A 12,534-nucleotide genomic window follows, 5' to 3' on the forward strand; every position below is an offset into this window, starting at 1 on the left:
ATCTACACAGTTTCCATTTTCTTTTCAATTTTTAGTTCTTCTTCTGCACTCTGCCAAAAGCGTTCTGTCTCCTGTAAACCTCCCACGGATTATTAAGGAGCTCGTATTCTGGCTATGAAAACAACCGTTTTGTTTTTTTTTTGCTTTCGTGTTCCTGAAACAATTTCCGATTGTCTCTGCTTTGTGCTAGGGTGTAATGCTTTGCTTATAACAAAATCTCGCAAAAATCTCTCTCTCTTCTTTTTTCTTCTGCATTTCAAAACTAAGCTTAATTAACGAAGTTTTAAAATATCAAAACCTTTAGTTCAGGAACTGTAATGTATGTAGCCTTTAAAAATTTCGCAGGTACTTTTGAATTCATCAGGTCTTTTTTTTAGTTTTCGCAAATCTTCGAAGCATTTGTTATCCAAATAATCTTTGTTTTAATGCTATTGAATAAATTTTATTTGCGATTACAGATGCTTTTATAATTTGTCCCATGAAAATCAGCTTTTCAAAGCGTAACAATTCGGCCAGAGCTTATGGCAATAACTTTCAATTACGCTTATTTCTTTGCAGAATGAAATTCGCTGAAATTTTCAACACCACCTTTTTGCAGTTAGCCTAATATTTCGTTTTGATTTTGTAATTTCAATGATAAGATTAATGCAAAAATTTGAAAGAGTTATCTGATAGCAGTTTTTTTTCGGGTGTACATATTCCTGTGTGCTTGATTGTTTTGGATTTAGGAAGCTGCCTCAATTGGAATCTCATCTCTTTGATGATTTTATTCATGGCAGCAAACACAACACCTTTAAATTCAAACAAAATCTGTTTTTTTTATTTTGCAAAGCTCTATTAACTATGATGGAGTTGAAAGTTTTTGTAACGACTATTAAACACATTGAACAAATTGAAGCTCCAGAAACTGAGTACTGCTTCTGCTTTTAATTCGAATAACAGTAGTTTTCTGTAATTTTTTAAAAATTTTTTGATCAGATATAACTGTTGAAACGTAATTTTTCAAAATTGGTTTTATTCAGAGTCAATGTTTTAGCATAGTTAACATCTTGAGAAAAATTACGTTGACAACTACACTCCGGTATCAAGAACCACAAGAAAATTGCCTTTTTGGCTTCTTGTAAAAAATGGAAAAACATCATATAGTAAAACAGATCGATTTTAAAATACTGCATTTAATAGATTGTGTCAGATGTTTCATTATTGTTATTCAAAACGTGTAAGCCATCTTCATCCAATCTACACAGTTTCCATTTTCTTTTCAATTTTTAGTTCTTCTTCGGCACTCTGCCAAAAGCGTTCTGTCTCCTGTAAACCTCCCACGGATTATTAAGGAGCTCGTATTCTGGCTATGAAAACAACCATTTTGTTTTTTTTTGCTTTCGTGTTCCTGAAACAATTTCCGATTGTCTCTGCTTTGTGCTAGGGTGTAATGCTTTGCTTATAACAAAACCTCGCAAAAATCTCTCTCTCTTCTTTTTTCTTCTGCATTTCAAAACTAAGCTTACTTAACGAAGTTTTAAAATATCAAAACCATTAGTTCAGGAACTGTAATGTATGTAGCCTTTAAAAAATTCGCAGGTACTTTTTGAATTCATCAGGTCTTTTTTTTAGTTTTTGCAAATCCACAATAATTTTTCGAAATTGTTTGGAATTTAGGAATTTGTCAACTTATTTTTTGTCTTCGAAGCATTTGTTATCCAAATAATCTTTGCTTTAATGCTATTGAGTAAATTTTATTTGCGATTACAGATGCTTTTATAATTTGTCCCATGAAAATCAGCTTTTCAAAGCGTAACAATTCGGCCAGAGCTTATGGCAATAACTTTCAATTACGCTTATTTCTTTGCAGAATGAAAATCGCTGAAATTTTCAACACCACCTTTTTGCAGTTAGCCTAATATTTCGTTTTGATTTTGTAATTTCAATGATAAGATTAATGCAAAAATTTAAAAGAGTTATCTGATAGCAGTTTTTTTCGGGTGTACAAATTCCTGTAGGCTTGATTGTTTTGGATTTAGGAAGCTGCTTCAATTGGAATCTCATCTCTTTGATGATTTTATTCATGGCAGCAAACACAACACCTTTGAATTCAAACAAAATCTGTTTTTTTTTATTTTGCAAAGCTCTATTAACTATGATGGAGTTGAAAGTTTATGTAACGACTATTAAACACATTGAACAAATTGAAGCTCCAGAAACTGAGTACTGCTTCTGCTTTTAATTCAAATAACAGTAGTTTTCTTTAATTTTTTAAAAATTATTTGATCAGATATAACTGTTGAAACGTAATTTTTCAAAATTGGTTTTATTCAGAGTCAATGTTTTAGCATAGTTAACATCTTGATAAAAATTACGTTGACAACTACACTCCGGTATCAGGAACCACAAGAAAATTGCCTTTTTGTCTTCTTGTAAAAAATGGAAAAACATCATATAGTAAAACAGATCGATTTTAAAATACTGCATTTAATAGATTGTGTCAGATGTTTCATTATTGTTATTCAAAACGTGTAAGCCATCTTCATCCAATCTACACAGTTTCCATTTTCTTTTCAATTTTTAGTTCTTCTTCGGCACTCTGCCAAAAGCGTTCTGTCTCCTGTAAACCTCCCACGGATTATTAAGGAGCTCGTATTCTGGCTATGAAAACAACCATTTTGTTTTTTTTTGCTTTCGTGTTCCTGAAACAATTTCCGATTGTCTCTGCTTTGTGCTAGGGTGTAATGCTTTGCTTATAACAAAATCTCGCAAAAATCTCTCTCTCTCTTCTTTTTTCTTCTGCATTTCAAAACTAAGCTTACTTAACGAAGTTTTAAAATATCAAAACCTTTAGTTCAGGAACTGTAATGTATGTAGCCTTTAAAAAATTCGCAGGTACTTTTGAATTCATCAGGTCTTTTTTTAGTTTTTGCAAATCTACAATAATTTTTCGAAATTGTTTGGAATTTAGGAATTTGTCAACTTATTTTTTGTCTTCGAAGCATTTGTTATCCAAATAATCTTTGTTTTAATGCTATTGAATAAATTTTAATTGCGATTACAGATGCTTTTATAATTTGTCCCATGAAAATCAGCTTTTCAAAGCGTAACAATTCGGCCAGAGCTTATGGCAATAACTTTTAATTCGCTTATTTCTTTTTAGAATGAAATTCGCTGAAATTTTCAACACCACCTTTTTGCAGTTAGCCTAATATTTCGTTTTGATTTTGTAATTTCAATGATAAGATTAATGCAAAAATTTGAAAGAGTTATCTGATAGCAGTTTTTTTTCGGGTGTACATATTCCTGTGTGCTTGATTGTTTTGGATTTAGGAAGCTCATTCAATTGGAATCTCATCTCTTTGATGATTTTATTCATGGCAGCAAACACAACACCTTTAAATTCAAACAAAATCTGTTTTTTTTTTATTTTGCAAAGCTCTATTAACTATGATGGAGTTGAAAGTTTATGTAACGACTATTAAACACATTGAACAAATTGAAGCTTCAGAAACCGAGTACTGCTTCTGCTTTTAATTCAAATAACAGTAGTTTTCTTTAAATTTTAAAAAAAATTATTTGATCAGAGCTAACAGTTGAAGCCTAATTTTTCAAAATTGGTTTTATTAGATTCAATTTTTGAGGAATAGCAATGTGATTTCATCATTCTGAAACTTTATCTTTTGCAAGAGATCAATTGTTTTGATTTAAAAAATTTTCACTCTTTCAAAAGATATATTCAGTTCACTTGAACATTTTGCGACTTTTTATTGAATTACACGTTATCAATCATTCACTACCTGGCCAGTTTCAAAAAATTGAGCATGAATATCGGATTTCGTTGGCCATTTGCACAACATACAGCTCAAAAAATGGAAAAATTGCCTTATAAACCTGTGTGGAAACAAATTACACGTGGATAACTTAGTTCAGGATTGATTCAAAATTGGATTTTACCGTCCAATTCAACGCTGACTTTGAGTATCAGAGGAAAATTTTCTCTCTTTTAATAGTTGTATTCATAATTGAATTTGGAGGCACTTGTGTGGGTTGGAGAGAATGCTGCAACCTAAACCAATTAAAAACCTTTTACAGTAGCCATATTTTTGTTGCTAAAAAAATTAATGAATGAGTTTTCAACAAGTTGCTGTCAAATATCGGTTTTCAAATACTTGTTTTCAGAACAGAGAGGCGTCTGATTGAGCTAGGGTTTGAAACTTCTTTTGGAGAATTACATATTCAGTAAGATAGCTATTTTCATTGTTAAGCCTTAGCCTGTCAATTGCAAACTATCTATGTCTATGATTTGTATATTTCATTAGACCGTTGGGTAAAACTAAACAAAAATCAGTTGATTAATAATATTCAAGTTGTCAGCGAAACAAGATGTAAGTTAAAGATGTAACAAGAGGTAAGTTAAATGAAAGTACAAAAAAATTGTGCTCAAAAAACAGTATCAAAAAAATTCTCGCTGTTTCTTTGGCGTTTTTCCATTGTTAGTCATTTGTTACTAATTAAGTCTTCTCAATCAGCAATCAGTTTTCAGAACAGTGATCTTTCAGCAACGTTGAATCCTATTTAAAATCAATAAAAAACTCAATTAAAAGATGAAAAAGCATTCCAAACTCTCCAATGGTGTCAAAAGTAGCTGTCTCTCTCAAGATTTTTTTTAAAAAACCGGACACTATTTTGAATCCGAAACATAGATCAGATGATATAACAGACAAATTCAGAAAATAAGAAAAATGAAAACAGCTCTAAGAAGAAGTACCTGGAAAACACCTACTTTATTTCAACTAAGAAACAATCAAATGTCAAAATAATATTACATCTCACCAACCAATCATACTACTCTACAATTAGTAGGAAAAAGTTTCTTGTTTTTTTTCTCATATTTATTATTTGAGAACATTTGAGATTTGGAAAGAACTGAGGAATGTTTTTGCGGTTAGTTTGTTATTTCGTTTTTGATTTTGTGATTTCATCGATGAGATGGATGCACAAAATTGAAAAATTGATGTGTGAGCAGTAGTTCCTAAAATGCACATATTCTGTTGAACGATATCGGATTAAAAGCGTTATAATTTGGTTTTCAACTGAATTGATTTAATGATCCTAATTTGATAGCATCAAGGAAATAATCTTTGAAATCTGTTTTATGATTTTGCTAAGCACTTTTAACTATGGATCAATAAGTTATGGTAATGGCATTTAAACAACATTACTGAATTGAGGCTTCTAAAATTATGTACCGCTTCTGCTTGTAATTGATATTAAACTAACAGAAGCTTCCTTAAATTATTTTACGATTATTCGAGCAGGTCAAACAGTTGAAGACTAATTTTTGTTTACTTGAAAACTTGTACTACTCTAAGTCTCTTTTTAAATAGAACTAGAATCCTGAGAGGATTAATAATGTCGACTGCACTCTGGTATCAGAAAGCTACATACAAGCTACCTTATTGACCTCTTGTAAAAACTGTCAGAAACATCATCTAGTAAGAGGGTTTGATTTTGAATAACTTAATTGAGAACACGTCAACAATACTAGCCTGGCATTGATAACTCGTTTATTAGACTACTTGTAAAATTATTCCTTTTTTCTCAAAAAACGTCAAGTAATCTTTATCCTCTCTATTTTCCACACAGTTTCTATTTCTTCTTCTTTTTTAGTTTCTCTTCTACACTCTTCCAAAAGCGGTCTGTCTTTTGTAAACTTTCTACGGAATTTTAAGGAGCTCGCATTCTGACTATGACAAAAATCATTTCCCTTCTTTGCTCTCGAGTTCTTTAAACAGTTGCTGACCCTCTCTCATTTGTGCAAATGAGTTGCTTTTCCTAAAATTGCAAAATCTTGTAAAAACACTTTTCTCTTCTATTTTTCTGCTGCATTTCATAACTAAGCTTAATGGCGTTTCAAAATCTAAAAATTGTATTTCAGGAACCAGTTCCGAGGTTATCCAGCGATGATTTTGTATCTGTCACTACAAACTTTATTAATTTTTTGGAATTGATTGACATTCCGTAATGTGTCATCTAAGTTTTTGGCTCCAAAGTTGTTATTATCAAGGTAATTTATGTTTTCATGCTGTTAACTGAAAACTATTTTTGAGTATAGTTGCTTTTGTAACCTGACCCATGAAAGTCAGCGTTTCGTAGCATTACAATATGTCTTACAGTATAAAAGCGCATAGAATTAACTTTAATTTATGGTTAATTGTTTTCGGAGAATGATATCTGCTAAAATTTCCAACACAAAGAATGCTTGTTGCGCAAAAGTTTTGCTTTATTACTGCAATTTGTCATAAGTGTAGCTTATTCGTACAGAACTGCTCATGATTGCTATTCTCCAGTTGAACAAGCTATATCATTACGTTTTATATGACCCTAAATTTGAAGAGCATCATTTCTGAAATTCGCGAAAACGCTCATTACATTTATTTTTATTTGCCACTTGCGAAAAGAGCTTATCTTAAGTTATTTTCGATGGATTTTGATACATGCAAGCGAGAAACTGTAAGCAAAGTTGAAAACCAAAAAAAAACAAATGACTTACGAAAAAAGTTGAAAGTAAGTTTCACGCTCTCAATGTATATATTTTCTAACGATTTAGTGTAATTGGATTACACCTTTAAAACCCACAATTAAATTTTATGAAATTCACCTTTAATGTAATTGATGATCATGCCTTCGATATTTACACTCTTTATGTAAGCAGATTTTTGAAAAAAAGCTGATTAATTTTCACGCGTTTACTAACCAGATTTCAACCGTTTTGAACTTAAATTTCTTGTTTAAGATACTTGTAGTTCGCAATCCCTTTCTAATAAAAGCTTGGGAGGCAAATAATCCTTAAAAATTTTGTGAGAGTTTGAAAAATTAAAAGTTTAATGGAAAAATTTTAATAAAGGTGTTTTCGACGTTTCAGAATTGACCAGTAAAACGTAACGAACAAAATTGGGAATTGAGCAACATCACATTTGCCATGACTGCGCTGCCACTATCATTCTGTTTTGAGGACAGTACTAGGAAGAAGGAATGTCATGAGCTTTATAAACATAAAAAACCATCTATCTGATTGTTTTCACAAAAATCCCTCAGCTGCAAGTTAACTCATATGAATCCACAAAAGAAATTTTATTCTAATTTTCAGAGGTTTTTTGTTCATTTCATAGTTGTTTGCCATAAAACTGTTCTCACTGCAAAAAAAGTCAGGCCACAGCAAGTACTACGCTAATTGTTCTTTGAATGTCGCTCCGAATAATTATTTCACCATTTTCCCTCAAATGTTGAAGGATATATTGATCCAAAAATAGTACCCGATTTTTTCCCCAGAAAAATTCCTCATTTTTGAAGGATACGATTCCAATTTGGGATAATATCGGTTCTCTGTGGTAGTTTTTTAGGTGCAGGAAGCATAGAAAAGTGCCTAAAACAATACTCAATTTCAACATCGGTTCAACAAACTTAATTCAAGATTTTTTAGTAAAAGTTAAATTTGCCAACAGTCAAGTTCTATAATATTCACTCCAATTTTAATTTATTCAAAACACTTATTGCTTACAAATAACGTTGAGGGAAATATTGATAGAAAAGTGTCAATTTTTTTCACAAGCATCCTTCAACGATGAAAATTATCTTTCATGCCTCCACTTCTCAATAACTGAAGAGTGTTTAAATGAATTTTGACACAAATATCCCTCGATCTTTGACTATTTTGTCTTATTTGGGCAAAAATGGTGATTGACAATGATCATTGAAAAGAAATTGACGCAAACAATTGGTACAAAGAAAACATAAGTTCACAATCCACAGTTCAAAAAAATGAATGATACAAAAACTGAACAATTGAACAAAAATTCATCATTTTGAATAATCATATAATCACTTGGCAACAGAGTTAATCAGTTTTATCAAAACCAAATACGGTTTTTTGGGAAGCAGCACTTAGATTTGACGATAAAAACATCCTGTGGTCTTCATTGGGGGAGATGTTTGTCTGAAACCAAGCAAGTTTAATCAGTATAAGGATAGCAATTTGTGAACTAGCGCAGGGCCTCGGCTGAAAAATCAACCAAATGTACAGTAAAAAAGTTTACGATTGTCGTGAGATCAATGATTATGTAAAAGGATGGCAAGTGACACTAAGCTTGGGGGCGAGGGAGCATAAGGGGGAAATTGGCACAATTTAACTAATTGGACCTTTTCTATTTGCTTTTAACTTAAATGGTATACAAGTATAGTTTGGCATATATTCTATAAGCAAAAGTGGCAACAAAATTTAATTTAACTTAATCTGTTTAATGAGCGAAATTTATGAAATTAATCAAATTAGTCTCATTAAACTTAGAATATTTAATTTTGTTAATAGAATAAGTTTTGTCCACTTAAGTTCCCCTGCGCATGAACTCTCCTTTCATTGTCAATTTTAATTGCACTATTTTTTTTTAAAACTATTGACAAAGCTACCTTTTAAAATGTCCATTGAAAAGTTTAAGTAAAGTCCGCGTAAATTTTAATTACAAAAAATAGCAAGTAGATTTGACAATTTCGTAAGCGTTGTTCAGGACCCCCGTAGGGCAGCAAAATCCACTTAAGGTCAAATAACCCGTAATGATGCATCGTGAATGATGGGGACAGTGTTTCGTCTCTCGCTCCAACAGAACGCAAAATTTATCGAATTTTGTCTGGAAAATAGCACTGGTCTCGTAATGTCCGTTCTTTTTTATTTATGAAGTAATCAAATACTTTTAAAGGGACAACTCAACTACATTCGCTCACCAAGACGTCTCGGTATTAAAATTAGCCGAAAATCTCAGTTTTCATTAATAGAGGAGTTGGAAACACGTTTTCATAAAATATACGAGCACATGTTTTGTCATTTTAAAACATAAACATAAACCGACTAACGTCGGAAAAATTGCTCTCGAATGACAGGTGGCGTAATTTAATTCAGGGGCTGTAGCCTCAATATATTATTTTTTATGGATGCGAAAAGGTAGGATTCGAACCCCGACCTCCAGAGTCCTATTCCGTCACCTCGATTGGTGGAATTATGCAACCGGCTATCAGGGACCTGATATCAGGGACTGCATAAGTCCGACTGATATCCCAATTGGGATTGGACGAGTCCTTTCATGGACGTTTGTACAAGCGCATCAAAGCGCAAAAGTTTTGAACGAGGCAAAGTCTGAATCTTGTGTGATTTTGACTCGCCAGGGTAATTTTATCAGCAAATAAGTGTTTTATTGGGTAAATTCATACGTCCTTTTGAAAAGCACCTCAACCTAAGAGAAATAAAATTCTTCGTCGACAACATTTACGTCGTTATTAGCTCTACCGCCTGTGCATAATTTTCTTCTGCATCTTTCTAATGACCATTTTATTTAGACATCCTGAAATTGGAAGAAAACACATTCATTTGTAAAATTGAATTTGAAAAGCTCAATTACAATTCAGCATGAGACATTTATCTAAATACAAAATAGAAAAGATAGAAAAGCAAATATCGAAGTAGATAGAAAATCGTTGCACTGATTTAGGCTGATTTAATTGTTGTAATTGGAATTAAAAGCAATCAATCATTTGTAGACAACAGACGACATACTTTATTGGTTGAACACTAAAGAAAAACGGAGCAACTGTCTCTTTTCCCACTTTAAAATCTGCCTTTATAAACATTTTTATTGCATAGACCCACCTTTTATTAGGCTACACAAACCAGTAAGGTATTTTTAAAAAATAAAAATCACACATTAGTTTGTTCTTAAAGACTTAAGAACAAAATTTTTGTCGAAATCGGCAAAAAATTGTGTTCGAAATGGAAAAGAAAACAGTTCCAAATGAGTTTAAAGTTACACGACGGCTACACAACCGCAGTTCTGGGATCATTGTCGATTGGTATTGAGGGAGGGGTCCTTTTTGGGGGAAGGGTGGTCCGCACTGAACTAACGGGTGCGGGTGAATAACTAACGGGAGGTTGAGACTGTTTCAAAGACTGGTTGCTACCTCCACCCGAGTTAAGAAGGAGTGCCGCTTGTCCGGACGATTTGACGATATCTGGAATGTAGTTTTGTTGGTTGTTGTCTCTTTTGCGCTCCAGAGCAAAGTTCTCGGCTATCGGTTCCAGTTCGCTCAACCCGATGCGATTGATGTTGCCGTTGGAATTACTGGAGTTGTTGGGTTGACTGGGCGCGTTAGTGATGTTAGGAGGAGGTTGTTGTTGTAGTTGCGGTTGTTGTTGTTGTTGTTGTTGTTGGTAGTTGTTGGGTTGCGATTTGAAGGTACTCGTGTCCCTGGGCACGTTCCACTTCTCATGGTTGGAAGCCGGTGGTTGCAGGATCTAAAGATCAATGGGAAAAACGACTTACAACAGTTAGCAATAAATCACTCATGAAGATTAAGTTTATTTCGTTACCTTAGTTACCTTTCGATATAAGCTCATAGACATAAGCACTATAATTTGAAGAAAAAAATGAAGCGAGGATTCATTTTTTAATTACTTAAAAATTTTAAACAAAATTTTGCCGAAGTTTTAGTTGATGTAATGATTTTATGTAAAATATGAACAAAATTGTCATATGAACAGAGGACGTGAGTGCGGTAGGGAAATTGGTCGTTTAAAATGTTCCCACAGCGTGAAAAAATAGATCCTTGAATATGAACTGAATTACCTGTCGAGATGGTGTGATGAGAATGCCGCCTTTTGTGGGAATGTCAGGATTGTTCATTTGTTGTTGTTGCTGCTGCTGTTGCATTTGGTGTCTGTTGTTTGTGTTGTTGTGAGAGGGTAGAGTGCTGCTCTCCTGTATCATCCTGGGCTGCCAACAGTCGTCCTCCATTCGATGGTCTCCGTACATTGGAGCGGGAGCTGCATGCCTCGACTTCTTGCCTGTGAGAAAAGAAATTAAATAGGTCCTGAAATTAACCAACCGGTCGTGATATGTTCGGTATTATGATAGATTTTTATAGGTTCATATCAAGTCTCACGGGCTGCTGAGGCATGGCCATATGTGCTAATCTAGGTTTAGCTACCTAATTCGGACCTTTTCCGTTTGTGCCCCCCCCCCCCCCAGTACGTTATGCGCCCCCCAGTTACAGAGCACGTGCCATTACATAGTAAATCACTATGTAAAAATATTGCACGTGCGTCTGAGGGGGTGCAAATAATATGCGCCCACTAAGCTGGGGGGGGGGCACAAACGGAAAAGATCCCCTAATTCAATGGGGGGGGGGGGGTTGTTTCCGTGGGGGTGTTTTTTTCCGATACCGTAAAAGGCTAATTATTATAGTAATCTCACAACAGTTAGTTTATTTCTACTTCTTTCCACCGCCATTCAATAATCCACAAATTTTAGTATCATATCTTTTACCCCTACATTATTTAACCCCGCAGAACTTCCATCCCCAAAACACATTGAATATTAACATCATTTATATAAAGAATTAAAATCAAGGTGAGATGACTGAGGGGTGAATTAATTGGGGTTAAACGATAGGAGTAAAACTATAAATATTACTATGGTATGTCAAATAGGCAGCGCCTGGCCGGATTTTTGCAAAATAATAATCACGATAGAAATGAACTTTTAACTTCAATATGCATTTTTTGTAACGATGGCGCTGGTTGTTTGTAATAAATATACGAGGTCAAACAACCTGTTCATCGATTATCTACCAAACAGGATTTAACCCAATGACAAAATGCACAAACACAATTTTGGTGACCTCTGTGGCCAGATTTTTGAGAATGAAAGTCAAAGGAATTCAAACGCTTAAACTATTCCTGGTCAAATTGCTTTGAGTATTTATCGGAACATAGAATTCTCCTCACCTGTTGGTAAACTCTTAGCACCACGCATAGTGCCCAAATGCCCTGCCTGATTGTAGCCTCCTGCTCCGGACATCATGGCATCCATAGGACCCTGTGGTCCTCCTGCCCCCATCTGTGCCTCGCTACCTCTTCCGGAGTCAAAGCTGCTCGAATCTGACCCGGCTGGCTCTGGGCTACCACTGCTTCGCACATCAGACACATGACCCATTCCTCCCCCGCTCGGGTTGTGATGTCTTCTAGTCTGAAACAAACAAGAGTCGATTAAATTATTACATAATGAATTACTTAGTAATGGCACGTGCTCTGTAACTGGGGGGCACATAACGTACTGGGAGGGGGAAGGGCACAAACGGAAAAGATCCAAAAAAGTACATCTAGTACAAAAGTAGTTTCAATGGCTCCCCCCCCCCCCCCACCCCACTCCTCCCGCCGCCGTACGGGGCTTGTGAGTATTATCCTACAATCCTATTTAACTGAAGGGCATGTGTAGACATCTTAAAAATTGGCGACCATAATTAAAAACCGTCAACTTGAAAATAGTAGTTCTTATAAATGATATTCGCAACAAACGTTAAATTGTCTAATAGTGTTCAAACACTGTCGTCACTCTTACAATTCGGTTAAATCGGCTCCTTGATTAAGCTCAATTTTCAAACGAGACTAGGCATAAATGGAAGCGGATTGCATCCACCCGAGCACATCCACTCTCTTTGTTGTTG

General features: G+C 34.3%; 1 protein-coding gene across 1 annotated transcript in view; it reads right to left on the reverse strand.

Annotated features, from left to right (window-relative positions):
• Positions 1-9,398: 9,398 nt before the first annotated feature.
• LOC142344803 (protocadherin-9-like) overlaps positions 9,399-12,534 on the reverse strand; it is an 86,077-nt gene continuing 82,941 nt past the window's right edge. Inside the window, exons 6-8 of the mRNA XM_075396803.1 lie at positions 11,816-12,099; positions 10,656-10,873; positions 9,399-10,324 (exon numbers count right to left, since the gene is read on the reverse strand). Of these exons, the coding sequence (XP_075252918.1) occupies positions 9,848-10,324; positions 10,656-10,873; positions 11,816-12,099 (979 nt within the window). The 3' untranslated portion in view covers positions 9,399-9,847. The remainder of the gene's footprint in view (positions 10,325-10,655; positions 10,874-11,815; positions 12,100-12,534) is intronic.

The sequence above is a fragment of the Convolutriloba macropyga genome, chromosome 1, assembly GCF_964194025.1.
Source record: "Convolutriloba macropyga chromosome 1, txConMacr16.3, whole genome shotgun sequence".
Lineage (NCBI taxonomy): Eukaryota > Metazoa > Xenacoelomorpha > Acoela > Convolutidae > Convolutriloba > Convolutriloba macropyga.